We start from the raw sequence: 19467 nt of genomic DNA, 5'->3' as shown, positions 1-19467 counted from the left end.
AATATTAGAATTTGTCTCGGTATGTTAAGAATACCTTGCTCTGCGTCCTCGCGTGACGATTTTCAGACTCCATGCAATGAATCAAATTCCTCCGATGCCTTTGCGTAACGGTCTGGCTAATTGCCGGTAAAATGCTAAAAAGGCGGAAGAGAACGCGCCGCTTTCGGCGGCTGAGCCGACGCTGATCTTGAATAAAAGCGAAAACGCGCGTGCAAAAGTGGAAAAAATGTCCGAGCGCCTTGGTGTTGGTGCGCGAGCTTGCTTTGTCGGCCTGTTGAAGTGTTAATGTGTGCGAAGACCTGACACTGGAAATGCGCCCATAATTGGCAGTACAGCGGAGAGCATCCCGCGGAGCGCGCCTGCCAGTATGCTGCCGTGCTAAGAAAAAACGCCGTATAAACCTCCAGGCGTTGCCAAATTTCCTTTGATGAAACACGAATTACCTGGTAAATTTATGGATATTTTCCTCCCGATTTTTCGGATGATTTACTTCGCAATTTTACCTAATGATTCTGAAAATTTAAAGGAAAAAATATTCGTAACTTTCCGAGAAAATAAACATTTTATCGAAGGAAATTTGGCAACCCTCGAATGTTCATTCGGCATTCTTTTTCAGCACGGCAGTATGTGAGATGTGACGAAATGGACTATGTTTTGCCATGGAGAACTACTACTTCTGGCTAATTGTAGAAGAAACTTTTGGACTTCATTTTGCAATTCGGAACTATAACTTCCGACTCATCTGTAAAAGCACTTATCTGGATAGAGAAACTAATGGTACATACCGAGGCACAATTTATAGCTCCTAATCGCAAAATGTACTCCAATTGTGCCTCAGTTTAAAACCATCGTGTGTACCATCAGTTTCTCTATCCAGATAAGTGCTTTTACAGATGAGTCAGAAGTTATAGTTCCGAATTGCAAAATGAAGTCCAATTTATGGTTCCTAATTGCAAAATGTAAAAATGCCACTGGTTTTCCTATGCAGGTAGGTGCTTTTTTGGACAAGCCAGAAATAGTAGTTCCTAATTGCAAAATGTAGTCTAAATGTGTCTCTTATAAGGACTGGCTTAAAAATAGTCACCTATACGTTGCGTGTATTTTCCGCATTGACGTGGCGAACGCATAGACCGTTATCACCGAACGCGAATTGAATCCGAGCAACTAACAAGGGGAACTTACGGACCTGCCGCCTCCGATTGGGCTGAATTTTTTTTTACAGACTCTATGGACCAATTCTAGAGGTCAATTTGAGCCGTTTTCCCGAATGCGCAATAGGAAGGGCGTAAAAAATTCCCAAAAGTTGCGTTTTCGGCGTGTGATTTGGTCGTGCGGCGCGTGGCAACACTGAAGCAGCCTCTAGTACCGCTTTATCGGCCTGAAGGTTTCAGCGGAGTCCGGAGCCCTACTGCACACGTACTGGTTCCATGATAGTGATGTCCCGGGTTCGATCCTCGACTTTTTATTTTCCGCATGATCACGTAACATTTTATTTTTAATTCTTCATCCGCATTTATAAATCAAGCAGTTCCGATCACTATCCCCCCCCTCCCTCATTTTACGTACATTTTCCCCCGATATTTATTCACATTGGCCACATATAATCGTATGAAACTTCATTGATATAAATTAATGAATTAAAAAGCAAAAGAAAACCTTATTTGTTACTACATTATCTTCAAATGTTTTCCTGGAAAAATATGTAATGTGTAAATAAATCGAAGAGCAACCCCAAACCCATGTGCATGCAAGGGTCACCAAGAAACACATTATTTTAGCCCTTTGCTTTTTAATTCATTAATTTATATCAATGAAGTTTCATACGATTATATGTGGCCAATGTGAATAAATATCGGGGGAAAATGTACGTAAAATGAGGGAGGGGGGGGATAGTGATCGGAACTGCTTGATTTATAAATGCGGATGAAGAATTAAAAATAAAATGTTACGTGATCATGCGGAAAATAAAAAGTCGAGGATCGAACCCGGGACATCACTATCATGGAACCAGTACGTGTGCAGTAGGGCTCCGGACTCCGCTGAAACCTTCAGGCCGATAAAGCGGTACTAGAGGCTGCTTCAGTGTTGCCACGCGCCGCACGACCAAATCACACGCCGAAAACGCAACTTTTGGGAATTTTTTACGCCCTTCCTATTGCGCATTCGGGAAAACGGCTCAAATTGACCTCTAGAATTGGTCCATAGAGTCTGTAAAAAAAAATTCAGCCCAATCGGAGGCGGCAGGTCCGTAAGTTCCCCTTGTAAGCCCAGAAAGCCAGTCTGCTGTCGATCTGGTGAGATTAACTGGCTCCGAGACCACGAGTGTGTGGCGCACGAGTGTGACTGAATTTTTCAGTCCTCAAAATAATCACTATATTTATGAGACTTTAAATCACCTAGGTCTGTGGATCTTCGTGGGACTAAGTCACCAGCAATCAGTCAGAACTGGAAATGTGTATGAATTAAACATGAAAATTGAATTGCCTATCGCAAGTGATTACCTTTATTTCCTCGTAGGTGATTTCGGAAGGATTAACAAAAAAGAAAAAGTATTGAATGAAAGATTCATTTAAACCGCAAACGGCAAGAAGTTCCGGAGGGTTTTAATATTGTGCTCGTTTGATATGATTTAAAAAAAATGATTCTAAGTTTTATGTTTACTTTTCATGCATAAAAACTGGTTCTGAATTTTTTTTCACTCTATCATTCACATTCTAAATATTCTCTCCCACGCTGAATATCTTGTCGCTTGTATTTATTGTCTAATTGTTTAGTACTCAAGTGATGGTTTTAGACCAGAAATTACTGAAAGAGAAAGGGTTGGACGATTTTGACACAGCTCTACTCTTGTGAACAATACCATCTCATTGGTATTGTACAGCAAACTTTTTTGAGTCGTGCTCCAACTTATTGAGGCGCGCCAATTATAGTTGCAGTACAGCTCTAATAAGTTAGTTGTGCAGTACCAATAAGTTGGAGTCTTGCGCCAATTTGGGTCAGCGTTGTCGAAATCACCCGTCCTTTTTTTTCAGCGTTTAGCAAACTAAAGTGTACGTCATCCGAATTGAAGTTCAATTTCTATAACTAAATACTTCGATTATCTGGACCTTGAACTTAAAACCATTTAAATGAAAGTTCGATCCTTGTAACCGAAACTTTTCGCTCAGTGGCGCGCATCTATGAAGCGGAGTTTTAAGACGGGAGACTCCGAGAGAAATCTTTACTTATTAGAATCAAAGTTCAAATTCTATAACCATAAATTTCGATTATCTGGAGCTTGAGCTTTTAACCATTTAAATGAAAATTCGGTCGTTGTAACCGAAATTTTACTCTGAGTGGCGCGCATCTATGAAGCAGAGTTTTAGGACGGAAGACGCTGCGACGCCAGCCGCAAGGGGCAAGCCTCGGCGAAGAAATTTTTAATTTCAGCGAGGCAGACGCCCCGAAAAAGACGGATCGGGAAGCACGGCTGAGCTTTCGATTTCTGATTAGCACAAGCACAAGCCGCCGCAACAGAGAACACCCGGTGATTCATCATCAAGTTATGGATTCGACTCGAGTCATGCGGTGTACGCTGCCATGCCGAGGAAGAACGCCGTATGAGCCTTAGGACGTTGTCAGATCGCCTGCAATTAAAAACGAATTTACTTGGAAAATGCCGCTGAAAAAAAATCTCGGTGTATTTACTAAGAAAAGGGTAAAATTACCAAGAATTCAGGGTTCTATTTGATCCCAGTTTTTTCTTGGTTAATTACCATTTATGGAATTGGTAATTTTACCGAGAATTCCTCGGTACTTTTACTGGACCTTGGTTAAAACGCCAATATTTTTTATCGACTGTGGTAGAATTACCGAGATAAAATGGCAAAGTTACCGGGAATTGATTACCAATAAAAGTGGTATTCTTACCTGAAAAAACAGTAAAAATACCGGTTTTTAGGTAAGCTTACCAGTCTGTCTTTGTAAAATTACCAACAATTGATAAAAAAAAGTGAGATGGTAAAGGTACCAACGGACCGTCGTAAAAACGCCGAGAATTTTTTTTCAGTGTGTTGAATATTTTTCTTAAAAATGTTCAGAAAATTTTGTTCACGATTTAATCTAATATCTGAAAATTTCAAGGAAAAATATGCATAGCCTTCTTCAAAAATATGTGTTTTATTCTGGGAAATTTGGCAACTCTCGAATGTTCATATGGTGTTTTTCCTCAGCACGGCAGTACGCTGACTAGAGCCGCCGCGCCATGTGAATGGACTAATGGATCTACTATTTTTAGACTCACAAATCTACGATACGCCCGGAATCCCGGATACGGATTGGTTTGGAAGGAAAACTCATAGATTAAACATTTACAAGTAGAGAACGCACCGCTGCACAGGTTTCACGCGGGAGATACGTGGTTCTGACCTGAGTCGGTCGTGATTCGAATGAGTCGATCATCCGTCAGCTAGTTTGATTCGGAAGTTGTCGTCTTATGCAACGTGGAACCGGGAGATGCTCGGATCAGGAAGTGAGGATGATTCAACTACCGGTAGTTTTTCACGCGGTTCTGCGTTTCTTTCACTTCGGTCTCCGTTCGGAGCTGCTGGGGAAAAGTCCCGCATTAGGGGTGTAAGGATCATGAACGTAGTTAGCGGGGTGAAGGGGGGCTGGCTCCCCCAATAGTTGTAAATAGTATCATTGTCTGCCCAGGAAATCTTTATGGTAGAAAACAATATTTGTCAATGCTAATTGAACCGCGTTTAACAGAAAGGAACCGAGTGACATCAGCAATTGCCAAATGGACGTATTTCTATCAATCGGACCTAAGCGCCATAGGGGGAGGAAAAGAGAGGGGGGCTTGGATTGGCGGGTGTTGCGGAACGCGATGCTCGCTCCTCCTATACTCGCAATGCTTTTCCGTGGCGCTTCGGTCCGTTTGACAGAACGGGCTTACCGGGATTCTAAAATCTTCAAAAGGAACTCAATGCGCTTAGTTCCGTTTGACAGAAATACGTCCAAATCTAACTAAGCAATTTAATTGTTTACAAGAGAACGTACGCGCGGATTCCTTTGAAAATTTTCAGGACTTTGCTTCCTACTTAAAATTTACTGAAATGTGCGCACAAATCCCATAACCGTTTTCATATAAAAAATTGAAGAGCCCAATTAAATTTGGCAATATCTGATGTGGCTGGGTTTTTCTGCTTATCGTGGTCCAATTATTTACAGCTGTGTAACTCTTCGTAACATTTCTGAAGTATTTTGAGCTGAAAATACTCCGTACAGCCTAATTTATGTGCATGAATTATCGGAAAATTGGCGTCACGGAGACACGGAAGCCTCAAATTGCATTCAAGTAAAGTTATAATCTAAGATTTCCGAGGGGTATGTAGACGCACCGGTCTACATTCAGGGTTCAACGACAGGAGTAGCGCTTCCGAAGTCCAAAATTTACGGCTGTACTGTGAGCGTGAACCCGGAACTCGGATGATGATTGATGAGAGGTACATGTTCATGCAGCCCACAATAGTAATTTAGGCTCAGATCTGTGACGGTCGCGAATTCTGGCAGGCTGGCAACGTAGCGCAGCGGCCGAAAAATGAGGAACTTGATGCCGTGAAGTCAAAGCCCATTTCGTAACCATTACAGTAGTAGGCTACAGCCTCATCGCAGTTTGCGGAGAAAACCCAGTATGCCTCGGAGATGAGGATCCTTCACTTTTGAGGGTAGGCAAAAAACCCACGCGGAAGTGGTAATAGTTATCTAACCGAGCGTTTCCCCCCTTCAACACTTGCGGTGGTAATTCATCACTCGCGGTAAACGAGTAAATACCCCTTTCAATCGAAAAACAAGTTGTTTGGTTTTTTTGTCTTTGGTGTTCCTGTTTAAGTTAGGGGCTATACTCTCAGCGTGTGATGAGAAACAAGTTGGATACTTCAAAAAAATTGAAAGTCATATTTGTGCCCATATCGCACACTGGATCTAGTCATTAGGAGAAGTCAGACAAAATTTAAAAGCTTATATCTCCGTGTATACAAAATTTGGAGGTTCTAAAAATGGTTCCATTGGTTTCCTCGATAAATTTTCTTTCATGAAGACTCCTTGTAATTGAATTTGTGACGAAATAAACATAAAAATTTGCAGTTCTCGTCAAAAATGTCATGTCCGACCTCTCTGTTCGACTCGTTCCACTGTGTGTCGGAAAGATTGACCCTTTTCCCCCTTATTCCTCCCCCATTAGTAACTGATTTTGTAACATTTATATGAGTTAGTAAGTAAGATGTAAAGATCCTACAAACATAAATACAACTATAATAGTTATTAAAATCCTTGATTAATTTGTTATTGCTTTGAATGATAAAACTTCACCTGCGATGTCAACTGAAGGACGTATAGGGGAGTTTCCTTTGCCTCAATATACATGAACTTGCCACTTCTTTTTTCCGTTGCTGAAATTCCAATATTTACATTCAAGAAATTCAATGCAACAATGTGTCAGGCGGAGTTTTTGCCGGCAGAAAAGATAACAGTAGTTATTAAAATCCAGTGTTTGAAACTCACAGACGCCAACGCGCCAAATGCGCCTAAAAAATAGGACATGGCGTCTAAAAAATAAAGGTTCTGCGCCAACGTGGCTCCTAAAAATTGCCCCCTAAAAATCTGAATTTTCCTATTAGGTGATTATTCGAAATTTTCAGCACCATAAGTGAAAGCTTTTTCTATTCTTCACGATTTCATCATTTGTGCTTTTGTCTTCCCCAAGTTACAACTAATTACTAGTTTTGTTACGAAAACATCTTGCGTCTATATTTTCACTAAATGCGCCGTAATATATAGGCAAAAGGTCAATTTGGCCCCTAAAAAATCTTCAATGGCGCCTAAAAATCGGGCTTGATGCGCCTCATGGCTCCTAAAACTCAAAGGTGAGTTTCGAACACTGATCCTCATAATAAAAATTCACCTACCATGCTAACTGCAGGAGGTACGCTCCTAGAAGGAGGTACGTTCCTAGCTTCCTACAATTCCTATATCTGTATATAGCTGAATTTACCACTTCTTTTTTCCGTTGCTGAAATTCCAATTTTTACATTCAGGAATCCAATGCAACAATGTGTGAGGCGGAGTCTTTGCCGACAGTAAAGGTAACAGTATTTTGCCGGTAAAAATTGACTTGAATAAAACAATGTCTCGGTGATGTTGCTCTCTGGGCGCTCAAATCCGAGATCGCATTTCATCCAATTCTCCGCAATGTCGTACAAGTTCCCACCGGACTGCTCGCGCGACAGATTTCATCAAATTCTTCCCTTTCCTGGCCCGGGATTTACGGCTCGGATTCGAGATGCACCGCGACTTGGCGCGAGCGTCGTGACCACCCGCACGGGCAGATGATGAACGCGATGGGAGCTCGGATGCCTGCCTCGGATGCTTACCTCGTTGTCGTGCTTCTGCGAAAAAAGTATATCTTTTTCTAGCAGCCAGAGACCTTCAGACCTTCTTCACCTTGAGCGTTTCCAGGATTGGAATCTATCTCATAAAGTTGAAGAAACTGAATTAAGAGAAGCTAAAACCATTAATGTTAGTACTTTTACTACTTATTGATAAAATCTTCCAGGGGTGCTCAAACGCGACCGCGTAAAAATGGGAAGGCCCCAAAATCGAGAGTTCTAACGGGGAAAACCGGCAAAATCGCGGTTTTTGGTTTTTTTTTTTTTTTTTTTTTTTTGCAAAATTGCTGTGATAATCACACGCGTTTTTCACAAAATTGCAGTAAAAATTACGCTTTTTTCACAATCTACGAAGCTGGAGAAAAGTCATCTTTTCGAAATTACTTATAAAAAATGAGAAGGCCAATCTGAAAAATGGGAAGGCTAAGAACGTTCTGCATCCCTGAAATCATCACTTTGTGAAAAAAAAGCCACAATTTTTGGTTCTTGCCACCATCGACGAAGAGCTCATACGGAGTAGCATCATATTTAGTTAACAACCGCTAATTTTTCCAAGCGTGTGAAAATTTTTTTATTTTTGTTAGGAGCCCTTGTCGTATCAAGTTAGGCCAGTCTCTAAGGTTTTAAATGAGTTGAATCTCCAGGAAAATCGAGAGGCAGGAGCTGTTCTTAGTATACTTGGAAAATTATCGAATACACGCCGAATTTTTTTGCTTTTTACGTGGAAATGCCTTTGACCATCATTGCAAATTCTATCAACTTGTTGACTTTTTTAATTTTATCGATCGTTGCCATCGCGCTTTCCCATCATAAATAAAAGCTTGTACCGGGAACAGGAACCCACACAGTTACTCCTCAAATTGCAAGTGCTGTATGTGTGTGTGCGCGCGCAAGTGTTCGTTTCTCCATCTAAGTCTCCCAGGAAAGTAGATTACAGTCGGGAACTTCCGGGAAGGGGAAAGTTCTCACTCCGATCCTTAGTTGTGCCATCCGTTCCAAGTTCTACACTCTGCTGTTCAAAAATCAATATTGACGCAACAGTTGGACCGGATTATATAAAAAAAACAAGCAAACCTACATTTTGGGAAAACATAACTGAGCGGTATTCTTAAGCTCATCCAGTCGTTGATTTTCACCTAGCGGGAATCTGAAATCCGAAAATTGAGAAAAAGTACTGTAAGTGTAAAAATTATGTTTGAAACCCGTCTCTGATAATAAGTCCCATCGAGGAATAAAACTTTGATTTTCTTTTTTCTCGGCGCCGACTTGGTGTGGCTCTGTTTCTCTATGCTGAATTCAGTCCAATTGGTCAAACGTAGAAAGGAATCCAATTCGGTGAAAGTTGTTCGCCAAGTTCCTTCTCAATAATTGGCTCCAGCTGGAAAAAAAGGAATCCATTGTTTGTTTTAACCGATGAATTCTGGTCGAAATCCTTAACATCGGACCATGATAAATCCCCCTTCCCTCCCGAAAAGCACCCCAGCCATGGTTCCCTTAAAGCGAGATTTTACTTATCTCGGGTTCTGATATCCTACACTGTTAAATCATTTGTAATGTTTTCTTAACCTTGGATCAACTCATCCCTGAATTCTTTTCTCAAACATTCCTTTCTGATTCCGTATGTTTCTTGCAACGGTTCCTTAACGTGCCCTTAGTTTTCCGAACCATTTCAGTTTACGATCTTCGCAACGAGTAGAAATGTAATCTTTGCGACGGTTTGTGATCGTATAGAAGCCTCAAACGCGGAAGTTAATGGTCAGTTGCGCTGGTCTCAGAGTCGAGTTTTGATGCTCGATTCTTGAAGATCGACTTAAAATGATAAGACCCTTCGACACAGCAACTCTCTACGTCCAAGAATAACCGAGGTAATGGCGCTTTGAAAACTTCGTTTTATGACGTCATCCACCGCGGTGTGACACCCGGTTGGTGGATGGTTTCATCCATCACGGAGAAACGCATTTGCACTGGTCAATACTCAACGTGATACCCGGATGAAAGCACGATGGAAGAAACCAAGGTCGTCATTACCGCGACGGATGACGTCACACGGAGAAAAAAACTTCGTGCGTGGGACCCGAAGTTTAGGTCATATGGATCTCCGAAGTTTTTGGATTGAGCATCTGAACACTTTAGGTCCAGCTGCTGAGGTTTGGATCACACATCTGAAACTTCAGTTTTTACATCTGAAGTACTTCGGTTTTCACATCCGAAAAACTTCGGTTCTCACGTCTTAAAAACTTCGGCTCTCACATCTGAAGTAATTCAGATGTAAGAACTGACATTTCAGATGTGTGATCCAACGCGATATCTCGGTTAATTTTGAACGTAAAGATTTGCCGTTTGGACAGATCTTATTATTTTTAGTTGATCTACGATAATCAAGCATCAAAAATGATCCTGTGACCAGCGCAACCGATCCATCACAAATGGATTGCACATGTTGTGTTCAGCTCAGAGTATAATGGAGTGACTCTACTAACTCCAGCTTGGGCGACCGGTTCACAGCGTGGAGGACCAGGATGAGGACCACTCGGCACACATCGGCAGCGATGTATCGCCTGTCCTGTCGTCAGTCGTCATCAGATCTGGTCCAGATCTTCTGATACTCCTTTCGCCCCTCCCTGCCACGAGTTCCCAGTCCCTCTCCGTGTCTTCGCTCCGTTATGACATTCCACCTTGTTTGATGTGCGAATAATTAGTTACTCGGAACCACTGTCGCCAGGTCGCCTCGTAAGCTCCACCGTCAGTCGTGATCACCAAGGAAGCGTTTTATGAGCGCTGTACCCAGATTTCCGGCACCAATCTTAAAATTTGTCTCCCTGGCGAAAGAATGTAAAGCCATTCTATGGTTTCAAAACTCGCAAAAATCACTCCATTTTTTTAGGAACATGACTGTGTATTTCATCAGGGTGTCTAGCATCAGGAACGCTACCCTATAAGCAGTCACGATATTTTTAACGATGACTTTATTGAAAGATTTTATTACGCGCTAAAATCACGACCACAAACCCACTCGATCCGTGAGCAATTGCGTACTCGGTAATCTGGTTGCGCATTTGTTCGGTTTACACGGCTCTCGTACCCGGGAGCCTTCAATTTGGTCGGCTGAGGCGTGAATGGTCGATTATCGATATTTCTCTATTTGAAGCTATGGTAATGAAGTGATTATCGAGGTGTTCGTCGCAAACACCCTGTCCATCGATCTTTTTCTATAGGTTTAAACGGCCGATCAATTGAAATTTCTCCATTTAAAGCCATGGCAAAGAATCGATTATCGAGGTGTTCGTCGCCGACACCCTGTGTATCGATATTTTTCTATAGGTTTAAACGGCCGATCAATCGATATATCGCAAAGGGCGCCACGCCACCGCCGAAGAGCCCCTTGACACCGCGCCGCGCCGACGATCCCGTATCGAGCGAAAGCAAGGAGCCGACGTTCATTCCGAGACGACTCGGATGGCTCAGTCTCAGTCGTGTGACTTGTGTGGGCTATAGCTTATTGGGAGCTTTTAAAGGGCTTTAAGTCGAGGAAAAGCGAACGGAACGGGGAGGGGCCGACGGGATTCAAGTCGGAGTCCCTCCCGGAGCTGGCCTTCTTTCTTCTGGCAAAATAACCTCGCCGAAATTAAGCCGATTTTCCTGACCCTAGAGACACCCCCTCGCCCCGCGCCCCGGCTACGAGACCTCCGATATCAGAGCGTTCAGGGCTGAAACTGATGGAGTCGTCGCACGGTGGGCTCGGATTTCTTCTTGATCGGATTATCAAGTTGCTACGCCACCTTTCAAGCGCACCGTTTTCGAATAGGCAAACTGCAATGAAAAAAAAAAAAAAAATTCTAGTGATTGTTAAAAGTCGTTTAATACAGAGCTACCACAGTCAGGAAATACCGGGGAAACCGGGAAATTTCAGGGAATATTAAAAAGTCAGAGAAAAGCTGGAAATGTCAAGTGAATGTCGGTATATACGTACTCTGAATGCTGTCACACGCTAGGGCGTTCGTTACGTGTTGTCCATAAATACATAACGCGACGTATTTTACGATTTTTTAAACTCCCAACGACGCTTTGTTACTCGATTGTGTAACGCTGGTGTGGTGTAGACACCCCAGAGCAGCCCCCTCTTCAGGGGTGCAGAAAGTTCTTCTCCTTCACATTTTTGGAGGCAGCCTTCGCATTTTTTGAGGATGCCTGCACATTGCTGTCTTTTTTCACCCCTTTTCGGGTGCCTACACATTAGCCCCGCGATCGACCGATCGAGCACTTTCTGCACCCCTGAGTCCTCAGACCATGAGCATTGCCAAAATGTGTTTTTTTAAAAATGTTTTTAGAGATCATCAAGTCGAATACTCCTATGTGTAGCAACTAGTGTTTGGATGCGGACTAACGTTGTGCGTTGGTTTTTGTGTTTCAGAAGCTGCAAACGATCGACGAGGACTTCTGCGGGCTGGACGTGAACACGCCGATCGGGGGCGAGAGTCCCGCTTCGGCGGTGGCCCCCCTCCTCTTCGACAAGCGACTCACAGCCGTCGCCGCCACCTCCACCGGCAACTACACCGTCGTCTTCGTTGGAACCGCCGATGGACACCTCAAAAAGGTAAATCCCGAAACATAAGGTTTTTTCCAATATCGGAAGTAAGCATTTGGACCGCTCAAGTAGCACGTTAGCAGGGGTGCACATTATTCTTCACCAAATCGTGAAAGTCAGAGTCGCAACGGTCAGGGAATATCGGGAAATGTCAGGGAAAATGACGAAATTATTAGGGAAAAATCATTGTCAAGTCACCTTTATTTCCTTTTTAGAATAGGTTTGACTTTTTGAACAACAAAAGTCTGGAAATTCTTTAAAATCGTGCATTTTTAAGCATCTGGCACATCCACAATCGTCAGGGAATTTTACCAAAATTGACAGAGAAATCAGGAAAATGTCAGGGAAATTAATTTTCTAAATTCTGTGGCAATCCTAAAGTCGTAAGCCTCTCTTTAGAAAATACAAAAACAAAACAAAAAAAAACCCAATAGTTGTCCATGAAAAGAAATTTCTTCTAGCTATTTTTAGGGGTTCTCCGTTATTTACTGATGTAATGGAGAGGAAGGGGTAGGTAGGCCAGTCATACCTTCGTAATTCAAAAAGGGTGAAAGGTTTTCTGACGAGTGTATTACATTGAGGGTCATAAAGTTGGCTAAAATGCCTAACGTAACCCTTGAACAGCGCAATGCAAAGAACAGCTATGCAAAAAGAGGGTGAGAAGCTCATGCATGATTTAGGTTAAAATGAAACTAAAATCCCCTAAGATTTCATTGATTTTGACACAAAGAGCAATGGGAAGAATATTTATTTTTTGCCAAGGAAGTCCAAATTCAATATAAAGCTTCTGTCAATTTTTCTGGCAGTGTTTTTTTTTCTGACGCTTCAAATTCGGGAAGCGATCATTTTTTCGAATTTTATCGTCACCATCAAATCATATCGATTCTTTCCTACTATATATTATCTCCTCACATTTTCTGTCCGCCAAGCTTTTATTTCGACGAAGCTACTAATCATTCGCGTAATTATGATAAACAAAAGCCCAGCGACCGCCGAGAAAAAGTTGCGGCGCGGACTAAAATTAAGCTTTATTTTTTGTACCTGGGGAGTGCACGCTTGTTTTTGCACCGAGTTAGTAAATAGAAGCCCTCAGGATGCGTAACTTTGTAAATGTATTGCCTAAGCATGTTTTTCGCCCGTATGAACATGAGAGCCAACTTCCTGTCCCGTACACCCTCCGACCCCTCCGTGCTCTCTTTCTCCGCGAACTGCCCAGATTCGTGGATCATCCTCCCGCACGATTCTCTGAGTTGCCGTTCAACGATTCGAAATCCTGGCAACAACATCCATAGTATGAGCTGTACAGTATTCATAACTTTTATAGTTTTGTGTCCGAAAGGCGGCAGCACCAGTGGTTCTCGTACTTATTCCTCCGCGGAGCAAGCAAACGCCTTAAAATGAGAGGAAATAGAGGAGGGGCAAATATTATTTGCCGTAATATCGTCGTTTCCCTCACGAAAGGACGTAACTGCATTTCAATGTTGCCAAATTTCCCTTTGAAAACTGTATTTTTATTGAAGAAATCTTGGGAATTTGTAACTGAAAATTTCACCGGTTTTTCCTCTGATCTCGTGTAGTAATCAGAAGAAATTTCGATCAAAACTGTTGCGATACATGCTCGTGAAAAATTAAATTGTTTGAGTCAATTTTGCAACCTTGAAATGGAGAAACGTTCCTTAGTCCCGTTAAAAAACCTACTTTTTCTACAACCTAAGAATTTTTGTCTCGGAACTTCATAACTCGTCAATTTATGAACTTTCAGGGTCCAATTTGCGCCAAAATTTTCACATTTTCCTCCTCTCCACATTTGCAAAAAGTTACTAAAAAACTTCTCCCGGAAGATGTCCGAAGACTGAAGACCCTTTTCACAAATCCAGTCACATTTTTTTAAAAAAAAAATAACTTTTTGAAAACCAAACATTTTTGAAAACAAATTTCTCATTGTCCTTATTCGCTCTTCCTCGCCACATTTGAAGAAGTTACGGAAAATTTTCTCTCGGAAGATAAGGTCCCTTTTCACAAACCCAGTCACACTTTTTAAAAAAAATAACTTTTTGAAAATCAAACATTTTTGAAAAAGACCATTGTCGTGAACTTCAGAGGACATGCGCTGTAAGTTGCATCTGTTGTCTCAGCGGCAGAGCCCCTTTACAGGATTGCCATGTCCAGCGGAAATCCTCTGAAAATCCACGTGCAAGCATGCGAGCATATTTCCGTGCATTATTGGCCAATGGCAACGGAGCACCTCGAGCATAATCATCACGAGCAAGAATCTTGGCGTGTTGTGTGTAAACGCCAGACGTTTTCATCTGACAGCTCTGCGATTGAAAATGTAGCTCGCAAATGGAATCTCTCGAGCCGGGGCCGTGTTGCATTCGAGCAAGCGCGGGTTTTAATCAAAACTCCGTTAATTTGACACCAGAACATTAGAACAACCAACTTCCGTGTCACGGCGGTTAACAGGTTAGCGCGCTTGACTGCCAGCCCGGCCCGTAGGTCGTGGGGCGTGAGTGAATCGTGGTTGGTTTTTCTGAGATGCCACGGAAGTAGAAGACGCCCGCCCTAGTCAACATGCTAGTGCTCCTTTTTCTCAAATTAATGAATGGAGAAAATTAATAACAGCATCACAACAGGGCGTCTACAAGTCCGGAATTTCCGGAAAGTCCGGAAAAAATACTGATTTTTTAAGGGCGGCCCTGAAGGAGAGTATAGACAGATGTGAAACTCCGAAAATTCATCAGGCCTTCACCGATGCCTCCGCGAATAAAGTTAGGGCCCAGAAATGCAGCCAACCTGTGAATTTCAAATGTCCAGAGCGATTTACAAATACAATTGTTACGAACCGTCGTTTATAAAGCATGTGATTGGCTTACTTTTTGCACATTTTTACTTATTTTTGCGAAAGAACGCTCATTTATGTACATTCTTGGCCATCTTGGTTAGAATTGAAATCTGTAGGCTGGCAGTGAAATTTCGTGTGTTAGAAGTTGCTCAGAAGGGTGGCTGCACTTTTGGGCCCTAAGCTCTCCATCAAGCGATCTGTCCATACTCCTACCCGGAAGTACTGAAAATGTGCGGAATTTCCGCAAGAAGGTCCGGACTTTTTTCATTTTTGTCGCAAATTTGAGCGAGAAATTCAAAACTTTGAAATTTTCCGAATTTCTTCAAATGGAGGTACTGAAAAAGTACGGACTTTTTCTGTTGAGAAGGTACTGAATTTCTTGGGAATGAACTGGAAAAGTACTGTAAAAGTACCGATTTTTGGCCAGCCTGTTCTAGTAGACACCCTGCACAAGTTTCGATACAATGGGCCTTGCCTGCTGAAAACCTGATAATAGAGAAATTGTAGGTTTCTCAAATTTTGTGAATTTCATCTTTAAAATGATACTACTAGGAAATCTGAGCACGAGGATATCCTTGGTTTCTAAATTGAACAATAACTGGAGAAAATAGGACAAAATAACCTAATCTGCTTAAATACATGTGTTTAAATGGAAAGTGCCGCCAGATGACGTCGTAAGGCGGCACATTTTCTCACTTTTAAATACATGTTTCTCCAATTTCCCATGTCAGAAAAAAAGTATGAAAAATACTGCTCATTAGACGCTCTCAGATGAAGCAATATTTTTTGTGTGTCTCCATTCTATAAGTTCTTTCGATCGAAGCTTTATCGATCCCTGAAGACCTTCTTTTCAGTTTATCTAGATATGCAGTGCTCCCGTGAAAACCCTTGTTTCGTCTTATCAACAGGGCCGGATTAGCATCGTTAGCGCTCCTATCGTAGACAAGACTTTGTCTTATACACGGGATTCAGGCTCCTTCCACCCTCGATCAGAACTACCAGAAGGGTTTTAACACCTAGGCTTTTACGTTTTAGGATTCTCGACAGTTTTGCGCCTCTCAGAATGTTACGCCCCCTGGCTGTAGCTTAATGACAAATACAGCCCTGCATACTAAAGCACAGTAAAAGGTCGCCAAGTCGAACTACGGTCAAGACAAAATGCCGCCTAGGTCGATTTTTTTCTATCCCCAGGCACATGTTCGTGTTAGGTGGAGAATCTGTTAAAATTGCCGCGAAAGTCGGAATTTCTTTCGGTCCCTGCACAATTCGACTTATTGTTAGCGAGCTTTCGCTGTGTACTTTATCAGCCGCGTGTTTTTTTGAAGACATCAGGGAAAAATGGCACGTGTGCAGTATGCACCGCGAAACGTTTCATAGGTAGAGAGGTCATGAGAATTTCCTCTGCGCGCCACAGGAGTCTCATAGCGCCTGCCAGAATGCTTTGTGAGACGCAAAGGCCATTGTGCGTTCCGTAAGAATATTGTAACGCTCTCAAGATATGCCCACGACGTCATTTTTCTTGTCGTGAATTTAATTCTCAGTGAATACGGCAAATCGCTTTTAAAAAAATCTCAAATGCCGGTTAAACATTTAGTCTAATAAAGGCAAAACGTCAGTAACATCGATTCAAAGTTAACATCACGCTGACACTACTTGTAACCGTTAGAGTCAGTTCGATCATTATTGTCTGCTAGGTACTGAGGTCAGCATATCGGTCAGTGTTTTAGAATTGTTCGTAGTGGCAGTAATGCAAACGAAACAACTGCCTCTATAACTGGGGACTACATTCTCATTATACTTTATAAAGAAAATAAGCCTTATCTAGTGATGATAGGAATCGAAGTATTTTCCAGCCTCCCACATGATTTTTGGTCAGTGTTTTAGAATTGTTCGTAATGGCAGTAATGCAAATGAAACAACTGCCTCTATAACCGGGGACTACATTCTAATTATACTTCATAAAGAAAAAAAGCCTTATCTAGTGATGATAGGAATCGAGGTATTTTCTAGCCTCCCACACGATTTTCCATGAGAATCTTGTGCGCATAAGCAGGCAGTGCATGCCCCAGTCAGTAAACCCCCTTAAAGCGGGGAACTTTGCTATTGGTCAGTGTTTTAGAATTGTTCGTAATGGTAGTAATGCAAATGATACATCTGCCTCTATAACCGGGGACTACATTCTAATTATACTTCATAAAGGAAAAAAGCCTTATCCAGTGATGATAGGAATCGAAGTATTTTCCAGCCCCCTACATGATTTTCCCTGAGAATCTTGTGCGCATAAGCAGGCAGTGCATGCCCCAGTCAGTAAACCCCCTTAAAGCGGGGGAACTTTGCAATCGCTATAATAAGCTCCGAGGAAACTTTCCGATCATGGGCACCCGTCGAGAACTTTAGGCAGCTGCATCGGATCCTAATACGGTCGCTACCTCGGCGAACGCGAAAGGAATTCGGTAATTAAAAACAAAAAAGGCAGGGCAGGGCAAGAGTGGCGTGTCGAGAGGGGGTGGTAGTGGGCGGAGCGGGGGCGCGGGGGACGAGGGTTGCTCCGCCGGCAGCCCGCGAGGACCGAGAACTTGCCGGCTGTCGGCAACGTTTCAGCACAAAATCAATACGGTACGGTATTACCGTAGATGCCGGCCGGCGGCGCGAGGCTGCGTGCGGTAGTACCGTACGCCCGGCGCGAAGACGGGCACGGCCGGAGGAGAGAAGGAGACTTGCGCCCGTGAAAATTGGCAATCGATAGACAAGTACACCTGTATGCATGCCGCTCTCGCCGCGCGCCCGCTAGCACGTGTGTGCCCGGCCCGGCGTCCAATGCACCCTCGCGTGTTCCGAGGGACCCGCCGCCCGGGAGGGGGATGTTTCATGCTCTCGTGAACTCCTTGTCCCTGGCGTGTGCCTCATTTTCGCGACGTAATAACGTGACCACTTGGGCATGAACATCAGTAGTAGATGGCAAGGTTAACGGTTGATGAAAATCAAAAAGACCCAACTGACAATGAGCTCCATGGCCCAGCACTGATACACCCTGAAAATATAACCAACGTTTTTTCCACCGTCCACCGGCATAAGTAGGGGCCTTTTAGTCCACGGAAACTTAAGTTTGAGCTATTCACAGAATAGTGAGAATAGTCCTCTAAGAAAGAACGTTTGAGGGGCTTGGAGGACAAGGCGCATAAGTGCAGTTTTTGCTATTTCGAGAAACGCGTGTTTGAAGTTTCGAATTTACATGGATCCTTGTAGCGGAAAGAAAGGTGATTCGATGGACGCCATATTTTGAGTCAGAACGGCATGCGATATATCGCATCAATTGGTTCCATTTTTTCAGCTACTCGTCTTTTTTCTCCAATTTTGAGATCGCAATTCTGTTGTCAGGAGACTAAAGCACTCACTTACCAATTTTAACAAAGAAATTCAACGTAATAAAGGCGTGGTTTTTTTAGAGAGCAAATATCGCATTCGAGTGCAGTTTCAATATCAGTATCGAATGCGATGTTTTCTCTCTGAAAAACCACGCCTTTATTACGTTGAATTTCTTTGTTAAAGTTGGTAAGTGAGTGCTTTAGTCTCCTGACAACAGAATTGCGATCTCAGAATTGGAGAAAAATGACGAGTAGCTGAAAAAATGGAACCAATTGATGCGATATATCGCATGCCGTTCTGACTCAAAATATGGCGTCCATCGAATCACCTTGATGTTTAAAAATTGGAATTGGGTAGCGAATTTTTCACAGAATGGGCATCAGGACTATAGTTTTACTTGAAATCACTGTTTTTTTTTCAATTTTTTCAAAACTGCACTTATGCGCCCTATCCTCCGAGCCCTTCATTTGGGACAATCGACGTTACGCCTGCAAATGTCAAGACAAACCGGAGTGATAGCCGTCTGAAGTTTGCGCAGCAGAAAACGGGTAGTTTTGAGAGAAATCTACCTAATTGCAAATTTGCCCTGCTTATTGTCGGATTATGTTATACTACTTCACGCCCTCCCGTGAGCACAAAAATGAACAAAGCTGCTGTCAACCTATGTCGAAATTTCTAAATTCGATCTCTTGATTCGATATCTCATAAATCGCTCCACTGAAAATTTCGACCCCGTGGACAAAGGCCCCTTTTCCCGTGGAAGGCCACATTTGATGCGATTGAAAATGCAGTTCTTTTGAGAGGCAATTCACCCGTACTTGAAGGACTGCCTTTATCCACGTCGCCTGACGCGAAACGGGACCGAATTATTCGGTTGATACTAGAACAGTGGCGATTTTGCAAGTTGGCGACATTGTTTTTCCTCCGTTTAAATCCATTGGACTGCATTTTGCAATTTGGACCTATAAATTCTGGCTCATCTGAAAAAACACGTATGTGCATAGGGAAACTAATGGTACATACGTTGTTTTTAAACCGGGCCGGGATTTATAGGTCCAAATTGCAAAATTCAGTCGATTTAAAATATCGATATTAGGTGAGGCAAGTTGCCCCGTCAAGAGTCGATTGTTTTGTTTACATTTAAATTGCAAAAAGCCGGTGCTGCCAGCTTTCAAGAATCGCCACTATAAAAGCTCAGAAACAGCGTACATACCGTCCCCCCCCCCCCCCCCCCCCCGTACTTAGCT

General features: G+C 42.7%; 1 protein-coding gene across 1 annotated transcript in view; it reads left to right on the top strand.

Annotated features, from left to right (window-relative positions):
• PlexA (plexin A) overlaps positions 1-19467 on the top strand; it is a 167971-nt gene that overhangs the window by 113951 nt on the left and 34553 nt on the right. Inside the window, exon 3 of the mRNA XM_019059228.2 lies at positions 11839-12021. Within this exon, the coding sequence (XP_018914773.1) occupies positions 11839-12021 (183 nt within the window). The remainder of the gene's footprint in view (positions 1-11838; positions 12022-19467) is intronic.

This window comes from Bemisia tabaci, chromosome 6 (genome assembly GCF_918797505.1).
Source record: "Bemisia tabaci chromosome 6, PGI_BMITA_v3".
Lineage (NCBI taxonomy): Eukaryota > Metazoa > Arthropoda > Insecta > Hemiptera > Aleyrodidae > Bemisia > Bemisia tabaci.
This window is presented reverse-complemented; position numbering and strand designations above follow the sequence as displayed.